This window comes from Prunus persica, chromosome G1, assembly GCF_000346465.2.
Source record: "Prunus persica cultivar Lovell chromosome G1, Prunus_persica_NCBIv2, whole genome shotgun sequence".
Taxonomy (NCBI): Eukaryota; Viridiplantae; Streptophyta; class Magnoliopsida; order Rosales; family Rosaceae; genus Prunus; species Prunus persica.
This window is the reverse complement of record NC_034009.1, coordinates 35990745-36005957: the sequence shown is the minus strand read 5'-3', so window position 1 is coordinate 36005957 and position 15213 is coordinate 35990745. Positions and strand designations below refer to the sequence as shown.

General features: G+C 36.7%; 2 protein-coding genes across 6 annotated transcripts; one reads left to right on the top strand and one right to left on the bottom strand.

Annotated features, from left to right (window-relative positions):
• Window positions 6564-8900, top strand: LOC18792675 (calcineurin B-like protein 10). Of its 2 annotated transcripts, none has more exons than XM_007223627.2 (9): window positions 6564-6778; window positions 6884-7055; window positions 7236-7318; window positions 7406-7465; window positions 7569-7677; window positions 7764-7816; window positions 7933-8013; window positions 8116-8228; window positions 8406-8900. In XM_007223627.2, the coding sequence occupies exons 1-9, from the start codon at window positions 6767-6769 to the stop codon at window positions 8485-8487; spliced, it is 765 nt and encodes a 254-aa protein (XP_007223689.1). In that variant the 5' UTR covers window positions 6564-6766; the 3' UTR covers window positions 8488-8900. The 2 variants fall into 2 exon arrangements, with proteins under 2 accessions (XP_007223689.1, XP_020424480.1); XM_020568891.1 differs by having other exon boundaries at window positions 6567-6784.
• Window positions 9469-15067, bottom strand: LOC18790651 (glutamate receptor 2.8). Of its 4 annotated transcripts, none has more exons than XM_020568872.1 (8): window positions 14588-15067; window positions 13714-14190; window positions 13433-13621; window positions 12902-13107; window positions 11304-12637; window positions 10871-11186; window positions 10324-10730; window positions 9469-10215 (listed from the first exon to the last, which is right to left on the bottom strand). In XM_020568872.1, exons 4-8 carry the CDS (start codon window positions 13092-13094, stop codon window positions 9637-9639), a joined length of 2829 nt encoding a protein of 942 aa, XP_020424461.1. In that variant the 5' UTR covers window positions 13095-13107; window positions 13433-13621; window positions 13714-14190; window positions 14588-15067; the 3' UTR covers window positions 9469-9636. The 4 variants fall into 4 exon arrangements, with proteins under 4 accessions (XP_020424461.1, XP_020424451.1, XP_020424445.1 ...); XM_020568862.1 differs by having other exon boundaries at window positions 12902-13621; window positions 13714-13838; window positions 14019-14190; XM_020568856.1 differs by having other exon boundaries at window positions 12902-13624.

The window sequence follows — 15213 nt, the reverse complement described above, 5'->3', positions numbered from 1 at the left end:
GTGTATAATATATTATATATTATAATATACATATGTATTTTATAATATATATAATGTATATGTATATATACATACATATATAATATATGTATATACATGTATATTATTATTATTATTATTATAACATACCCATATATATATATATTATATTATAATATACATACATATATATAAATATATGTATATGTATTATACCCATGTATATTATAATATACATATATACACCTATATATATATATTATATGTATGTATATATACATATATATTTTATATATTATAAAATACATATATACATATATATAGATATTTTTGAAAAAATAAAAAAATTCTAGTCCTAGTCCAAGCATACACCAAACGTAGGATAAGTGTTATCTAACTTAGACCAAGCCAAGTCAAGCCAAGCCAGTCCCTAAGCATAGTCCATGCCAAGACAGTCTTGTGTACCAAACGAGCCCTTAAGGTCTTATGATTTCCATAAATAAAAGAAGTTCAGACCTTTAAAGATTGGTTTTTATGCACGTACGGTATTTGTCCATAGGAGACCGTAAATTCTGTGTATATTTTGGCATAGAAATGAAAGGGTGGGAGGAGGAGGTGTTGACAAAGACAACCTAACAACTTTATTTGGAAAATCTAACGGCGTTGATACGTTGACACGTTGACACGAATTCAGGGAGTCTAGTGAGTGAGTGGCACACTCAGACTATAGTCTTATCAAACAGAAGGAAAGAAACAGCATAAAAAACAACAGAGGAAGAAAGAGGACCCCCACACGACATGATGTGTTGGATTTATCACATGATGCTGGTGCTGCTTATCTCCATCCATCCATCTACTGTCTAATCAGACAGTGATTGTACCTTCCCAAAAGTACTTCTCTGTTCCCTCTTGCTTGCCATTCTCCATTATTATAAATTAAATTACATATATTTTAGCGTAAAGCACAAGATTTTAGATTAAATGGGTCAGCTTTTGATTTACTAATTTACTAATTTAGTAGCATTTATATGGTAGACTAAAGACTTTTACCACGATTTTAAAATCTAATTGGGAAGGGAACAATGACTTTTGGTTTTTTATTTTATTTTATTGAGATTGTACCTTTTATACATAATGTACTCTAAATGGTTCGGTTCCTTTCTTTTTCGACCTGTTTGGGCCTGTGTGCCCGCGTAGTTTCTGTTTGTAATTTTTTTTTTTCTTATCCAAAAAAAAAAAAACTTAAATATGCAAGCTTATTCTATCACGTGTTAAGGGATTTCTTGGTCACCTACAATAGAATGGACTTGAATTCTGACTTAATCTAATTCTAACTCATTTTTTCACTCAACTCTCATCACTTAAATTATTCACTGTAAATCGAAGATTCACATTTTACTTAATAAACAGTATATGATTTATAGTTTGACAATATATATATATATATTTTCATGGCAAATATTTTTATAGAGGGTCTTGGTAGTCTAGTCTTTTTATGTGTGTTGCTTGCAAGATGAGCCAATTTGTGTCTCAGGCTACGGTGAGAGGGAGAAACACTTGCATAAAATGGGGATATCGCTATCTCCAACCAATAACGCTATGACATGCGTGAGAGCATCCACAATGAGAGGGTGTATGTTAAATATACACCCCTTGCCACCGGAATTATCTCCAATGAGGAGATGTAAAGGATTGTAAACATACATCACCACCATGAAGATGTAAAATAAAATGCACATTTGCATCTATTTTTACATCATTTGTAGGCGGGACCCACCCGAGAAAAGAGAGGAAAAATTATATATCTTAGATTTACATCGTTTCCCATTGGAGCAAAAAACGTATTTACACCCCTCGGAGGTGTAAAGGGGATGTAAAAGTGGCTTTACATCCCTGAAAATACACCCCCTCACTGTGGATGCTCTGATAATTTTTCTACGTGGTATAATGTTATTGGCCGCTAATAGCAAAATAGTGTCATCTCTATTGAACATTGAAACAAAGTTTTTCTCGAGAACACCAAAAGCCTTTAGTAACTAAAAGTAGTGATAAAAAAGAAAAGGTAAAAGTAAAATTACGTACGGGAAAGAAAGTAAATTAGAGGAAAAACTCTAGAACATGACAGAGGAATCTAGGAAGTGGGTGTGACAATCTTAGTCGAAGGTTCATCCATTGCTATCTAAGACCAAAGGCTCATCCATCAACAGAGCATTCCCTAAATCCATGTTTTTACTTTTTATACAAAGTTTTTTTTTTTTTATCAATAAACTAAGCTACTTGCATGTGATGTGAGGAAGGAGTTGAGGAAGAGTTGTATGGTGGGGTTGGTGTTGATAATGATCTGAGTTTGAAAGAGAAAAAAGAGGAAGGTTCATGCTTTCTCTCCACTTAGCCGATTTCGCAGATAACAACAATAAAATTTTATAGGATAGGGGATATGTACCAAAATTATCTTTGCTTCAATCAATCTATCAAGAGAAAAGAAAGAGAACCTTACAACTCAAAATAAAAGAGTTTCAAAATTCTCAAAGCACGCTATTTGAAAATGATATCAAACGGACCCTTTGAAAATGATATTATATTTTTCAAAAACACATTATTGCTGTTTGTTGTTACTAATCGGTCAAATATTCGAGCACATACATTTTATCAAAGATTGAATTTAGATACAAGTCGCATCACAAAGTTATAGAGCCCAAGCCGTAATCATTCTATCTTGATATAGGTGAAAGTGGCTTAGCTATGATCTAGTTTCAGGGATTAGGATTAGAGTAGACATCAATAAACCCAATAATTTGTATAATTTGTTTTTTTCCCCTTCAAGTTGAAGTATGGTAGCTTTTTTACGTCTTCTGACAAATGTTTTTTTTCTCGAAATATTAGACATTAAAACTATATATGGAGGTTTTTTTTTTTTTTTTTTAGTGGGTCAGAAAAAATTATATATGGAGTTACTAACAAATGTAGTCAGGCACAACCCTAGGCTACATGTGATGTTAGGTCATCCTATAAACTGAGTTATACAAATATGGGCAAAAAGTTTCATGTGTCTGACATAACACACATAATATGCTAGTAAGGAACACTACTTCCTTCCGTGGTGAAGTTGCCAAATACTCCCATCATCGCTAGCAAGTAATCTTTGTTGGTCATATCATATTTCATCTCAGCCAAAAAAAAAAAAGGTATTCAACACTTGTATTCAATTTGGTTTTCTCCAATATCCCATTTTTCTACTTTTCAAATAACCATTAAACGCATGACATGTTTTTTCTCCCTCAGAACTTATCAAATTCTCACATTTTTCTATTGACCTGTCAAGAAACCTAATTCTTAATCATCACCAACCATGAAACCAAAATTGATCTGCTACTAAAAAATAATATATTCATGCCAATAATAAGAGTCATGAGAGAAGAATGACAAATAAATTCACTCATTTACCTGCGCACATGCTTCAATTCAATCTATAATCAATGTATTGCATGCCTCATTGGTGAAGTACATATTGATTTGATTTCCAAAAATATAAACCACCAGGATTCGATGTTTTTGAAGTCGAGAAACATATGATATAAAAATGTATGACAGATGAGACTCTATCTCGATGCAATGCAATGTCAAACTGAGGAAGCAAAAACAGATCTTGCTTCCATAAGCAATATAGGATTCTCTATTCTTTTGTATAGTTGATGGTGTTTACAAGTTAATGTGTCTTAATTTTTTACTGCAACGTAAATGTCTAAATGGGATCAGGGCTAAAGTGATTGAATATATCATTGTTGAGTTTCAGCACATCTGAAAATGATTGCTCAAGTCTGATTGAAGACTACAAGTTGTTACTTAATCGTGATTGGAGATGCAACGTCTCTCATATCTACAGGGAGCAAAACAGAGCAGCGGATCACCTTGCTAATTTGGGGTATGAGTTACCCTTGGGGCTTCATAATTACGAGGCTACTCCTATCTCTCTCTCAAGCTTGATGCTGGATGATGAACTAGGAAGAGTCCAAAGTAGGGTTGTGCCTTGATTGCTCAATGAATGCGAAGAGAGAGAGAGAGAGAGAGAGAGAGAGAGAGAGCTACCTTCTGAAAAGATTTTTTAAAGGACTAAATAATACAGGTGACTTTTTATATATATATATTTTATTGGAATACAGGTGACTTATTGCCTAGGCAAGATTGAGCTTCTGGTAGATCTGTACTGTTTCGCCTAGTAGATATCAATAAACCCAATAATTTGTATAATTTGTTTTTTTTCCCTTCAAGTTGAGTATGGTAGCTTTTTTACGTTTCTAATCCTGCCTAGCTAAAAAAGTCAAGAAAGAAAAACGATAAGAATACATTATTTGAAATTCATTTTTCTATGAATGTTTTTTTTCGTGAAACATTTGACATTAAAGTCTATATATTCTTTGATTTCGTTCTCCTGTAAGATCAATATCACAACCAATAAGGTCTGCAAGCCAATATAACTCTTATTTCTTACTTTACTCTTCTCGTTCTACGCTCGAGATCCTTTCCTCCCTAGGTACTCAAATAAGAATGGAAATTTTTCTGTAAATCCCCTTTCAAATCATCACCCTCTCCTTATTTTTCCTATATGGAGTTTTGTATTTTGTCAGGAGAAACTATATATGGAGTTACATTAACAAATGTTGTCAGGCACAACCCAAGGCCACACGTGATATTAGGCCATCCTATAAACTGAGTTATACAAATATGGGCAAAAAGTTTCATGTGCTTGACAGAAAGGTCCATGTGTCCAAATCTATAACCTATTATATATATATATATATATATATATGAAAATTCTCTTATGCGATATCCGGAGATGTTATTATTGTGCAAATCTTGTGTATCCCTCTTTGCTTTCATCTTTATTTATTATGGGGTCTACATAATAATAACATCTAGATAATACCTCGTGTGAAAGTAATAACTTTAGATGTAATATCTTCCTCTTTTTATATGTTTCATCAAATTTTAAGGAGGACATTGACATTTTTGGAATCTTGGAAAATCCATGCGGTTGCTTAACAATCTTAATAATTTTTTGCCAATAATTAAGAAGAAGAATCTGAAAGTTCAGTACTAGGAATCGATACAAAGTCTTCTTCAAAAATCTAGTTTCGCTTGAGAATTTATATCCATTTGAATAAGACCATGATGGTGTCATAACAACCACAATCAAGTAATCATATTGGCAAATGGAGTTTTATACGCAATCGTTAATAATGTAGTTGCATTATTCTTTAATTTGATCAATGTGTGTAAATCACATCATCACATGCCCATTAAACTATTAAACAACAATCCGAAAAATTAACAAATATAGTTGCCTTTCTAAGATAAAGAAAGACCAATAAATGAAACAAACCTGGCTGCCTTCCTAAGATGAGGAAAGCTGATGTGATCGGCTGAATTGGTAAACTTCAGGATTTTCACAAGTGAAAGTGCGTATGGGTGTTGGAAATAATTAATTCCTCCAATAAATTAGTATTAAAAATAAAAACGATCAATTAAACCTTAGTATAAAAGTGACTATATTTCATACACTCGAGTTCGATCATCTTCTCGATTAAAATATAATAAATTAGAGCATTTTTAAAGGATATGTTGACAGGACCCGCCCCGAATTCCCTGAAATTCGAGACGAATCCTGTGGAAATTCCGACATCACTCTGATGCCGGGCCCACTTACTAAAGACCGAGACTTCCAGCAAAATTTTGGCAGAGTCTCCCTTGTAATTTGAACAATCCCAAAAAAAAAAATAATCAGATTTTATCAAACTTTTTTCGCAATATTTACGATTGTGCCATTGAGGGTGTTTTGATAATATCTTTTTCGTTACAACTCCGATTCGGGCACACTACGTGTCTACGGACTCATCTCGCCGTGCTCTACGTAACGGTACAGTTGGAATTCCCAAATTCCTTCCCGGTCAAAAAGTTAACTTTAAACCTAATAAAATATTCTATAGGCAAAATGGTATTTTCTCTGAATAAAATAATATTTATTAATTTATTTAGGACCGGGTCGTTACAGATGTCAGTTGCAAAAAGAGTAAAAGATAGTGGGGTTCATGCCTAAAACCTTTTGGAAGCTGAAGTTTGTACCCCCAAACTTCTCAACCGCTAGGGCTAATGACCAAGCAGCATCATAAGCATAGTCCAAAAACATCCAATTTAACGTTAAGGATAGTTGGATTGTCTTGTTGGAATTTTGTGTTTGGAACTAAAAGAGTTAGTCATCCCATTCGTCGTTATCCAAACATTAGTCCTTTTTCTCATTGATATTTGACAAAATGGGAACCAAACTTGAAATATGATTGAGCATTATGGAGGAAAAATATTACCGCAAGAATTAATAAGATGGCTCTATATTTTTCATAGGCTCAGACCTCGCGAGGTGTCGTGTCATGCCGCGTCACATGGAAGCAAGGGCTACAGAGCCAATCAGAAATCCAAGTGTCAGAATCTAGCTCAAGAGCAAGAGCACTCACGGTCACGGCGAGGTCGGATTAGAATAAACAGTTGGTTTGGCTTGGTGGGGTCCATTTATTCACAGATAAAACCGAAGCTTCGTGGTTTACTTATTCCCGCGTTCTCGTGCGCCCTCTTCTCTGTCCGTCTTTGAAACGAAATGTACAATCCACGCAGCGAGAGAGAAGAAGACGCCTCACGAAGCTCTCCGGTGTAGATGCGGACATATTTAATCGGAAAGCACAAAGCAACAAAGCTCAAGAAGTAGCAGCCTCGATCTGATCAGTTGTTGCAGACAACAATGGATTTCTCGGTAAAAGTAAAAATGGCCGAATTTTCATTTCCCGTTGTTTATATTTTCCGATGAATTAAGCATCATTAATCGTATTTTATTTTGTAATTTTTTGGGGTTGGCCAGAGATCGAGTTCTTTATCATTGGGCGAGCGTATCTGCGTGGCATTTATACCGTTTATAGCAATCATAGAGGTGTTGGTTTTTGCTGTGACCGATTGCTTCAGCTACCGTCCGCGCGAAACCAAATGCCGTTTCGCTTTGGGCGATATGTCTGTCCTCGCCAATGAAACCAGATGTATGGAATATTTATAAAAAAAAAATTCAGAAGATTAAGAAAACTATATTTATGCAGAACTTCGAATTGTGAATTATTTCCTTTTGCTTTGGGGATTTTGGGAAAAAGAGAAGAAGAAAGAAATGAATAGTAATTTTGAATGCTGTTTGTGCTGCTTACTTGCATGAAATGATGATGCAGTTACCGTTAATGAGCTGGAGGCATTGTATGAGCTGTTTAAGAAGCTGAGTAGTTCAATTATCGACGACGGATCGATTCATAAGGTCAGCCAAATTTCTCTGAATCATTCAAACTGTTTCTTTTTAGTTTCATGCATTGTAATGATTATTTGGATGATGATTGTGTTGCAGGAAGAGCTTCAATTAGCACTATTCAGAACTCCCTATGGTGAAAATCTTTTCCTGGACAGGGTAAATGCTTCATACCAACATCTTGAACCACTGACTAGGATATATATATATATATATAATTCCCTGCAACTCTACTTACACGAACTGGTTTTTGCTCTTCTAGGTTTTTGATCTCTTTGATGAAAAGAAAAATGGTGTCATTGAATTTGATGAGTTTGTTCATGCACTCAATGTCTTCCATCCATATGCCCCTATAGATGATAAAATTGATTGTAAGTCTTACTGCTATAAAAGGCAATGCTAAATGGTGTGCGTCTTTCTCGTTATCTTACGTTTCTTGTTTGTTAATTACTTGCAGTTGCATTTAGGCTCTATGATCTGAGACAAACCGGGTTCATTGAGCGAGAAGAAGTGAGTCTTGTACTATTTTTTACTGCCTAAGTCTCCGAGGAAATTTATGTTTTTATGGGTACTTACGAACGCAGACACGATATTATTTAAACCAAGTGGCCTCTGTTTGGTTTCAGGTTAAGCAAATGGTGATTGCCATAATGATGGAATCTGACTTGAAATTGTCAGATGATCTTCTTGAGTCTATCATTGATAAGGTAAGCAGTACGTAGTTGTGTAAGTTTGGATGTTGTTTTACTGGGTGGTAATCAGAGCTTGTGGAGAATTTAGTACTCACGGCATCTTCAATTGCCTTGCAGACATTTGCCGACGCTGATGCTGACAAAGATGGTAAAATTAGCAAAGAAGACTGGAAGGCTTTTGTGTTTCGACATCCAACCCTTTTGAAAAACATGACTCTTCCTTATTTGAAGTATGTAACTTGCCTGTGTCTCTTTAGATGCTATCCTATTCTGCGATATGCAAACATCCAATCTCACCTTTATTTTCCAGTTACAATCTGACTTGTGTTTGAACCTATGGCTCCTTTTCATGATATCTAATATTGTTAAATTTTTTACTGACTTGCTTCGCTAACCACATCCTCTAGGGACATCACCGTGGTATTTCCAAGTTTCATTTTTCACACTGAAGTTGAAGAAGACTCAGAATTTGAAGTCTTTTCCTACTGAGGATCTTTAAAAGAACTTAACTCTGAAGCATCAGCATCTCACACGCAGAGCTACTTCCATTCAGGACAATTTTGAAATGGTTTTGTGGCAGATCACAAGTAGCATTGCCGGGAATGGGAGACATCCGAGTGTCGGCACGCTGGGATGGCCGCATCACAAGATTATCCATTTGGATTGAACATTTAAAGCGCTACGAGCGCAGCTATCTCCATCAATTCAAAGCCTTTGTACAGTGAGAGAGTAGTATTTTTGTAGTGAATTTGAACGTACTAGTGTTTGTAAAAATTTACGGTGCTTCTTGTTAATAGATTTATTACTAAATTCTGTAAAAGATCATTAACTTTTGTTTAACTAAGCAACAGGGCAGAGCAATGTAAGGACCGGCCATGAGGTTTGGGGCCCGTATTAAGCTACCTACCGTCGTACCCTAATTACATTGATACACATGCAAAAGAATTACTACAAATCATCAATAAAAATTTCATTTTTCTTTCTATGTTTGAAACTTATTAATACCAAGTTTCAGAACCGATGAATTGTGACACAACATAATTTGTATGAGTAACTTCAAACATTGAAAACATATTAAGAAAATTCTACTCTCAAGCAAGAATCGAATAGCAGAGTATGGAAAAAGTAGAAGGGCATGGCTAAAATCCAAACTTGCATACCTCCAAGTCCAAACATTCATCTTTTTTCTGTTCCATTCGATCCTTTACTGATGCAGAGAATCCTCCACTTTGAACCAAAAAAGAAGAAGAAGAGGAATTCTCCACTGGCCTTGAAACTTGCGAAGAAGTTAGAACTTCCATACAACGAAGATGTAATTGTTACAGTATCTCAAGGCAACCTTACACTATCATGATATAATAAGTAATCTAAGTGCTAAACTACTGATAAGCATACATACGGCAATCAAGTATCCAGATACCCAAACCGAAGTGACCCAAAAAAAAAAAAAAAAAAACCACAAGGAGATCATTCTTTGAAGCTTTCTGAGGCTCTATGATGCAATTTTTGTCCACAACATTATCAACTAATAGAAACTCATATACAATATGTACACTCCACCACAATGGAGACTTGTAATACAAATTCAGCTTCACAAAAACCCTTACGAGAATCTGGCCAAACAAACCAAAGCAAAATTTAATGGTTTATGTGATAGCCGTTTAACTCTATAGCATTCGGATTCAAATCACTATGCTGAGTAGAAGTTGTTCCCTGCTGCTCTTCAAGAACAATTTCTGGTTCAATTTGATTTGGTTTGCTTGATCTTGATGGCCTTCTGAGGCAGAGACAGTTGGTGTTTGGTGAAGATTCAACCGCAGCAATTCCATGAACACCATCTTCTTTTCTGGTTTTCTTGTAAGCATGCCAAGTCTTGTCTTGTTGATCATATGCTCTTAGTACTTGACGAATTCTTGTCCAAAATGAGGCTTTTGAATCAACGCATGTCAAAATGTGGCTATGCTCATAGAGGAACATGGCTGCAAAGATGAGGAGAGCTAATGATGAAGCAACACCAGCAACAATGAAGAGGCCCCAAAAGCTTTCAAGGCTAAGAGTGTTGTAAGAGCTCGCGGTGTTGGGGTTTGAACAACTTGCTGTTTTCTTGAACCACTTGTCCTCGATGGCCTTCATTTTATCTCCCTCGTGCACTTGAGTGATTGCCGTCGAAACATCACGCGTAAGAAGTGAACTTTTTTGGAAGACCTGCAGGTCACACTCAAAAAGAAGAGAGAAGAAAAAGAAAAATCCCAGATCAGTAAAATATGTACTAAACTAAACGGGAGAAAGAAAGCCAGAGAGAAAAACGGCAAGTGATCAACTTACAAAGGCAAATCCATCGGCTTTAAATGTTGGCTCGACCAGGGTATATTTCAAGCAATAGGTTGCAAGAAAAAGTTTCATGTAGGGTGTTTCATCAAAAGCAGCAGAAATACCTCCATTTTCATTCCCGTTCTGAAGAAGTTTATCTAATTCTTCTACGGAATTATAGGTCCTAAGTTTATCGTCCTTAAACCCTAGCTTACTCAAAATCCCATAAATAAAAGAGCCTTTTTGGTAACCAACGTTGTCCCCATTCTTCAAGAGAAGGTTCACATCAGTAACGATTGGTTGGAGCTGTTGAATTGTTAAGATTGATGATAAACTGGCAGTGTAGCTTTGAGTCAGTACGAGGACAACAAAGCACCATATGATCACTACAAACCTACCCAAGTTGCTCACTACTGGTTCCCCTGTTACAAAAATTCAAGAGAAAACAGAAATGAGTCATAAGATATGTAAACAGTAAGCAAAGCTCATTTTACCATTTGGGTTTTGAGTTTTAAGACAGAGACATAAATTATATATATATAATAGAAAGCGTGGAACTTACGGTGTGCAAAAACCATGGTTGAGAAGGCGAACCAAAAGCTTGTGCCAATTTGGTGATGTGGAGGCCCACGAAAGTCTTCGTTTATCCGGTGTTCAAGAAACCAGACCACAAAACCAATGAATATAAAAAAACAGCCGATTGTAACCCAGAGATCCCACGTCAAAGGCTTCAAGAACACCCATGTGTTTTTACCGCCATCATTGCCTTTGACGGGGACGACCATTGATATCCCAGATTCTGTGAATGGCAATGTAAAGTCAACGTACAAGGATCTGTTTGCTCTAATAGATATGTCTCCAACTGCAGCATCGTAGTTCTGCCAAGTAAAAATGCCAATGTGTCAGTGAAGAAATTGGATAATTTTGCTAGAATGAAATGTGAATATCAGCAAAAAAGGAAAAAAGAAAAAGAAAGCATAGAATGCGAGGTCTACCCCAAGAAACACTTGATTGATCAAATCATTGTAACTGCCAGCGCTCTGCCCATTAGGATTTGCAAAGGGATAAAACTCATAAGGAACAGGAAATGGTAATGCTTTTATTACAGCATCAAAGACTTCTATGCAGTATCCACCAGTAACCTTCGCTGTGTTAGTGCTATGATCATGTACCACACTTACTAATTCTTCAAATCCTTGCTTCACTGGGACGAGGACTTTTAAGGTCCCGTTCGTGCGAATCTGCCAGCCCCTTGGAGCCAAGGTGGTGTCTCCAGGCCATATAACAGGTCCAAGACTGGCATTAGAAGTAGAGTATCTGTTTGTGTTTCTGTTCGAATTTATGTTTCTCACAAGTCCATTTTGGGGTGTCCAATATCCAATTCCTCTTTCCCCATTATCGTTCACATTAACTACCTGAAAAGTTGATGATTGTAGTTGCCCATTAATAAGACTGAAATCTCCTGAAAGGCCTCTGAATCTCGTACCTGATAGCTCTCGGACAAGTTCAGGACCGCCTTGAGAGACCTCTAAGCTTCCCAAAACAGTGTAATTATGAGAACTGTTCATCTTTTGGAAGCTGAAGTTTGTACCCCCCACCTTCTCAACCGCCAGGGCTAATGCCCAAGCAGCATCATAAGCCCATAGTCCAAAAACATCCAATTTAACGTTAAGGATAGTTGGATTGTCTTGTTGGAATTTTGTTTGCCATCTAGCTCTAAAATTTTCAAGTTCTTTTGTGTTTGGAACATTAGTCTTTATACCTAACACCCCTTGCATGTTATCTATGTCGACAGAAGAACTGGAGGAACTAAAAGAGTTAGTCATCCCATTTGTCGTTATCCAAACATTACCTTCCTCCATCATGCCAATGTCTCTTGCCTTAGCAAAAAACCGAGAGCCAAGTGAAGGCGACATGTGCACTATGAATACCCTGGTTTGCATTGACATCAACCTGTGAAGCTCTTCAATAATTTGGTCATCAGTGGCCATTGAAGGAATGAGACTCCAATAAGGGATACCAGCACCAACTTCTTGCAAAGCAGTAGTCAGGTAAGGTGTTAGTCCCTCCCCGAACTCATTGTCGATGCTGACGGGCACTGCTTCTCTCCAACCAAACGCTTGGATGAGGGCACCAATGGCTTTAACTTGAGATGAGTCATTCTGTGCAATTCGGAAAAAATATGAACCCCGGAGAGAAGGGCTTGTTGCTGAAAATGAGATTATGGGCACCTGAGCTTGATCTCCAAGATCAATTACAAAGTTGGCTTGCATTGATGATTCTAGCCCTATGATGGCTTGCACTTCAACATTCTTTATTAAGTCTAGCGCTGTTTCAAAGATGAGAGTTTTAAGTTAAGTTACACGCTGATGCAATTTTAATTCTTTGTGCATCAATTGATGATTCGTTATGAATCCGATGAAGTATTACAAACATGACTTTAATCTAAGCCGCTTTTCCCAGCAAGTACCTCAACAAGATATGATACCTTTAACATGCTAACTAATAAAAAATAAAAAAGAAATTGATGGTTAAAAAATACTCGGGTGAAAAAAAAAGCAAAACATTAAAAGAGAAGATCAATAGAGAGAACCTGCATCAGCTGCCACAACAACATCTCTCGCGGAGTCCCTTGTGTGCAGGACCAGTCTAGTAGTGTAGTTAGAATGAGAGGCATAGAAGTCAGAGAGGGCCATGTTGATGCAGCTCAACTCTATTTTCCCAAACTGGGTATCTAAGTCAAGAACCACACCCACATTGATTGGGATGGTTGTGTTTTGTGCCATGACCAAGAAAATCCTAAAGAATAGGAAGAGAAGAAAAACAGGGTTAGGAGGACACTTGGTCATGTTTGAATATCTTGAAAGGTTTGCAACTCAAGGCATGAGGAAGAAGAAACATGTTTATAAATGGTGAATCGTAGCAGGATTTCGAATGGCAAAATACTTGGTTTGGTTCCCCATGGTCAATGGGAGGAAAGAGGAAGGAACTTTCTCAAACTGCTGATTGCTGATGAGGGAATGGGAAATGGTGGTTTCCTCCCCCATTCCTAAGAGAACAAGCTTTCATGGTTCTTTGAATATAAGAAAAGAAACCAGTATTTTAGATAGAAAATGTGCCTTACTGAATTATTTTTCTGAAGAGTAGCAAACTGGATTATTATAGTAATCATAGAAGTAAAAGGAGAACAATGGTGACTTCATTGACTCAATGGCAGAGTTTCTTCGTACTTGCATCGTTTCCTCTCTTGACCCAAAATGTCAACCAAACTGTCCCCCTCAAAAGCAGGAGACTTAGTCACGAGTCAAATGACCTGCTTCAGTGACAATTTGACAAAACTAATTAATAAGCTCAATGCAACATTTAATATGTATTAGTTGTTTTCCTTTGCAAATAGGTTCATACCAGAATCTTCATTTCACCACAGTAAGAAAAGCTGAGAGGAAGACCATATCAAAAGCTTGAACCCAAGCCAACTGGGGGCCCACTCTACCAACGAGAAAGGCTTTTATGATTTGGGGACTTCTGCACTGTGGGGTAGAAAGAGGGAAGAAATCCTAAGAATACCTTATCAGAAAGGTAATATGACTTCTGGTTTTTGCTCAGTCAGTTGTAATTGGAAATGGTAAAAAATGTGATTGACTATTCATAAAGCTTCAGGTCTTATGGGGATGAAAGCCAAACAACTCAAGTTTCAACTCTTTTGGTACCTTCACCTCCAATCCATCCCCCAGCTCCAACATAGTCGCTTCAGGGGGCGTTGAAGACCATTTGCTCAAGACTATGCACATTGCCCACCCTTAATGTAACTGTCTGCAGGAGAGGAGAAGCCTTCAGGCTTCAACTCTAAAGCAGGGCTAGGTTTCTTGGCATTCTTTGCATCTGCAAATTCAAACAAAATACCACAAAGATACATGGCATTACAAATTTAAGTTAATTACATCCTACAGTAATGAATTTACATTTTTTATTTTAGATACAAGAAAGAGCCAGAAGGGCTAGGTTTCTTTCTTGGCATTCATGGGTAAGGGAGCATATCAATAACAAATTTTAGAATTTTACACCTTAAAAAACAAATTCTAGAACCGATGAATTGTGAATAAACTAGTAGTTTTGTCACAGGTAAGCTAGTTTTAACACACAACAGAGAATTGGTACGATTAGCCTAAACATTAAGATCTGATTAAGAAGATTTTCTACTCTCATCTCAAGCAAGAATAGATATATGGCAGAGTATGGAAAAAGTAGAAGGGCAAGGCTAAAATGCAAACTTGCATACCTCCAATTCCAAACATTCTTGTTGTTTCTGAACCATTCGATCCTTTACTGAGGCAGAGCAGTCAGATTGAGAAACAAGCAGGATGGAGAAAGGACTCCACCGGCGAAGAGGAGAAGAAATTGCATGCAACATGTATTCTGCTGTGGCGATATCCATGACAATCATGCACTGCTATTTCAATGTAGATAGATACAAGCGATATTAGAGGAGAGGGGATTCGGACACTGGACCTTCTGTGAGAAAGGCAATTCAAGCAGTGGACCTTGTGTGCTTGGATAGCTGCTCCTACCCTACTATTTTTGTGAAGTGAGTTTATGAGTTTTCAATTGACCATTTCTCAGAAATAAAAATCTAAAATTACCACTCTCTCCCCCATATCCTTGCTGTTATCACCTCCAAACCACGCCACATGCGCAACATTCCCCATAATATATCATTCATACCCTACGCTTCCCAAAATCAGTCTTCATCTTCCTCTCACAGCTGGTTGTAAACCTCGATTAGTGATTACTAATTATGTATCTTGTTAATAGATTCATTAAAGTTACTAAATCATGTATTAATATCATAATTAGCAATGTAAGACATTTTATTTACGCTACCGTCATATCTTATATAAATTAGGC

Excerpts from the sequence above, each read along its gene's own strand:
- LOC18792675 (XM_020568891.1), top strand. Across the intron at positions 7,056-7,235 it reads CCTCGCCAATGAAACCAGAT|TTACCGTTAATGAGCTGGAG; the intron begins GTATGGAATATT and ends ATGATGATGCAG. Across the intron at positions 7,319-7,405 it reads ACGACGGATCGATTCATAAG|GAAGAGCTTCAATTAGCACT; the intron begins GTCAGCCAAATT and ends ATTGTGTTGCAG.
- LOC18790651 (XM_020568856.1), bottom strand. The coding sequence starts at position 13,157 with ATGACCAAGTGTCCTCCTAACCCTGTTTTTCTTCTCTTCCTATTCTTT. Across the intron at positions 12,638-12,901 it reads TGTTGTGGCAGCTGATGCAG|CGCTAGACTTAATAAAGAAT; the intron begins GTTCTCTCTATT and ends TCTTTGAAACAG. Across the intron at positions 11,187-11,303 it reads TCAATCAAGTGTTTCTTGGG|AACTACGATGCTGCAGTTGG; the intron begins GTAGACCTCGCA and ends TTTACTTGGCAG.